Source organism: Olea europaea, unplaced genomic scaffold (assembly GCF_002742605.1).
Source record: "Olea europaea var. sylvestris unplaced genomic scaffold, O_europaea_v1 scaffold5133, whole genome shotgun sequence".
In the NCBI taxonomy this organism is placed as follows: domain Eukaryota; kingdom Viridiplantae; phylum Streptophyta; class Magnoliopsida; order Lamiales; family Oleaceae; genus Olea; species Olea europaea.
In genome coordinates this window covers 169-3667 of record NW_019263452.1, presented here as the reverse complement: position 1 = coordinate 3667, position 3499 = coordinate 169, and the positions used below count along the sequence as shown (strand labels likewise).

Here is a 3499-nt window from a genome sequence, read left to right as displayed (position 1 = left end):
GCATAGTATAAATTTAGTTTTACATTCATTATTAATTTTTCTTGTTGAAATCTTTTAAATATAAGTACTTATTTGTTATTTAATACTAAACTTGAGTTAAAGATTTATAATATTTTTTTTTTAACAAAAAAATTGATTGTGGGAGACATGTGTCCAACACCACCCTAATTAAAGTGTTCGTACTATAGACCTCTACAGATAGTCTTAATAAAAATAAGCAATGTAACATCATAAGGATACGTCCAGAAGAGCACAAACGACTGCAAGGAACAAAAATAAACACAATTAGTTGCATTGTGACAAAAAGAGAACAAAAATTCATTAAATTTGAAAATACATACATTACCATGAATGTGTATATAGATGTTTATTATTTTAACAGTCCATGTTAAGACAACATGAACAACGGCCAGCATCAAGTATTCTAGTACTATCAATAGAATATTACTACAAACTTCCTCATCGAACAATTAAGAAAAATTTCAGTAAAATTTGCTTCTGCTGATTATATTACAATTTCCCAGCTTGCTCGGCGCACAAAAAATATTTTCAAATCTCAAAGATTTGACGCACCTTTATGACAAGACACAGTTAAAGGAAATTAAGATTCTCCAATTCAATATCGCGGAAAATAACAGTTTAATTTATTGCAGTTGTACATTATGCACAATAAAATATGGAGATTCTTCTGGTTCTTGCATTGTTCTTTAAAAGCTGTTTCAGATCTTAAAACACCATACCATAGTTAAAAGCAAAATAATTATTAGTGCAAAAGCTCATACCATTTTCGTTATTGTGTTGAATTTAGTAAAAGTTTCCTCATTTTTTTATTGAGATGCCTATGCTAAGTATTCCTTCCCCTCTAAGATTTTTATGATGCTTTCACAGGGATCATAAAACAAATATTACAATCTACTAATATAAATCAAGGTATTATCTATTCGAGAGGGAGACCTAGTTTTATTTACATCATTGTTCAACCTTCCTCGTAGCCCAACAAATTCAGCCATGTTTTGCTAATGTTTGTAATTTGTTTATAAATGGTCAACCAACGTCCTATCTATGCATTTCGTGGGACTCACAAATACTACCCACTTATCCACTGCTCATTTCTATCTATTTATAAATGAAACCTATTATAAACAATATCCAAAAATAACTTCAATCTACACTTTTCGATGCTCAATAACGATAACATATTTTATAAAATTCATTATCTACATATGTCAAGAACCAAACATTATACCACAGAAATAAGCGCGTATTTTAGTATGGGAAGATATAAAAGGAGCTAAGAAGAAATGGAAAAAAGAATACCAGAAGCCCGCCAAGAAAGCCATCGAATATAATCTTGTTCCAACCATCAAAGTAAGAATGAACAGAAAAACTGGCCTTGGAAGCAAGTCCTACTGAAGTGATTGCCATAACAAGGAAATAGAATAAAAATCCCGTCAAGCCAGTAAATCCCAGAATTCCAGCAATTACTCCTCCAACAATAGACATAAATGTGCGGCTGAACAAATGAAAAGACATGGGTTTAGCAGCATGAATACAAAATTTTGCAGTTGCTAAAAAAGTGTGAAAATTGAAAACAGTAATGACCAGATCACAAAAACTTGTAGACAGCATAAAATTTAAGGCTGCTAATATTAGCAGTGTCAGATGGCACGATCTAAAATTATTGAGTGAAAGATGGCCTTTTTTTTCTTTTCCCTTTTAATAAGTCCATCCTCGCCTAATTGAAATTGGTGATACCCGAAACATTAAATTGTTAACCTTTTAGTCTTTTAACTTCAATTAAATAGCTTATCATTCGAAGTTCAGATATGAGCTAAAGTAATAAACAAAAACAACAACGTATAAGCAAAACCCATATCATCAAAATTATCGCACTTAGGCTCATGGATCATATTTGTCTAGACATTGAGCAACTATTACTTATCATTCCTTTTTCTCTCCTTTTTTCCACGCTCATATATATCTAATCTATTCTTTTCCTGGATAAAAAAAGGATATAATTGATAAAGGTTGCACCATAAAGATCAATTCGACAGATTTTGCACCAACACATAATAACTGTGTAATTCTAGTTGGCATTAACTGACAGAACCACCTCATCGAAGCACTCTTCCCAACTAAAATCCAATCCCACATCAAACCAAACAGAGACCCCATCAAATTACAGCACAAAATTTATTTAATAGAACTGGGATTTCATAGAAGCAGAACAACATCCGAGTAGAATAGAAAACAAACCTGTAATATATAATTTTTGCATTGTTTTGCATATTTTCAACATTGAATGTCAGTAACTCATCTGTGATGTCACCAGCTGTCTTTCCAGGTGCACCCAAATTGGCCATAGCTTTCTCTCCTTCAGACTTTCGAACAAGCTTCTGATGATGTGAAGATAAAAAAAATTAATTTAAAGATATAAGCCAAGACCAATTTCGTTTATATCTCTGACTAAGAAATCAATAAAATGAAAATCGAACAAACTATCGAGTATCTATACCCCTAAAATATAAACAAAAACACAAGTTCAACAATGCACATGATTTAGAATTTATACACATACACACATCTTGGCAAAAAAATTTAGGTTATCGCGCAAAAATTCTTCAAAAGAGTAATTTGATGAATACCTACAAAAATCCCCCAAAACGCCAATCTAATTTAGATGTGAAATTAAAGATATTTATCAGTGACTCGTAATGAAGATTTCAACTTCCGAGAAAATTATGATGCGAACATTATAACACCCAATTATTCACAATATTCCAAGAAAATCAATAACTTGGGAAGTTAAACAGATCTGTGTAAAATGGATATTTTAACATCAGATATTGAACTTCATGAAAATATATTAAAAAAACTGTAAATTTGAAGTGGATTATAGATATAAATAACTGTATCTACACGATTATGAAAAGATACCTTCAAATTTGCAGAAGATGAAAAGAATCGGACGAACACCGCAAATCGTCGGTGAAAGCAGTTTGTTGGAGACTCCGCATTGTTGTTGCACTATAAAGTACAACTAATAAATTTGGATCAACTTGATTTGTTAAACGGGTTCGGATCGATTATATTTGGGCTTCATATCAACAACAAAGCCCAAGAAAAGACAAATTCAGCCGCAAATGTTAGATTTAAGTCCGCCCTATATTTCTCAAAATTTATTTTTTTTTAAAACCAATTTTTAACCATTCATTTTTCCATAAAATAATTTTTACACATTAAATCCAAGATTTTTCTCTGTTTGTAAGTATACATTCTATAAAAAATTACTAATCCAAAACAAATTTACCCGAAAATGAGATTGAAACAGGAGCTAAATAAAAACTAGATTTTGAATAAATTTTGATAAGGAGTTACTATTTCCATTCATCATTCTTATACGTCTATCATTTAAAAAAAAAATTCTAAATTAAAATTTTTGTCTCATGTAAATTTATTTAAATATCAAAAATAAAATCTATCACTCTAAATTCATTCA

The 3499-nt window shown here is 30.5% G+C and overlaps 1 protein-coding gene across 1 annotated transcript in view; it reads right to left on the bottom strand.

Moving 5' to 3' along the window:
* The window catches only part of LOC111388653 (ER membrane protein complex subunit 6), a 14299-nt gene extending 11218 nt beyond the window's left edge, over positions 1-3081 (bottom strand). The window contains exons 1-4 of the mRNA XM_023013418.1: positions 2938-3081; positions 2257-2396; positions 1318-1513; positions 241-260 (exon numbers count right to left, since the gene is read on the bottom strand). Coding sequence (XP_022869186.1) covers positions 241-260; positions 1318-1513; positions 2257-2363 — 323 coding nt within the window. The 5' untranslated portion in view covers positions 2364-2396; positions 2938-3081. The remainder of the gene's footprint in view (positions 1-240; positions 261-1317; positions 1514-2256; positions 2397-2937) is intronic.
* Between the last annotated feature and the right edge of the window lie 418 nt (positions 3082-3499).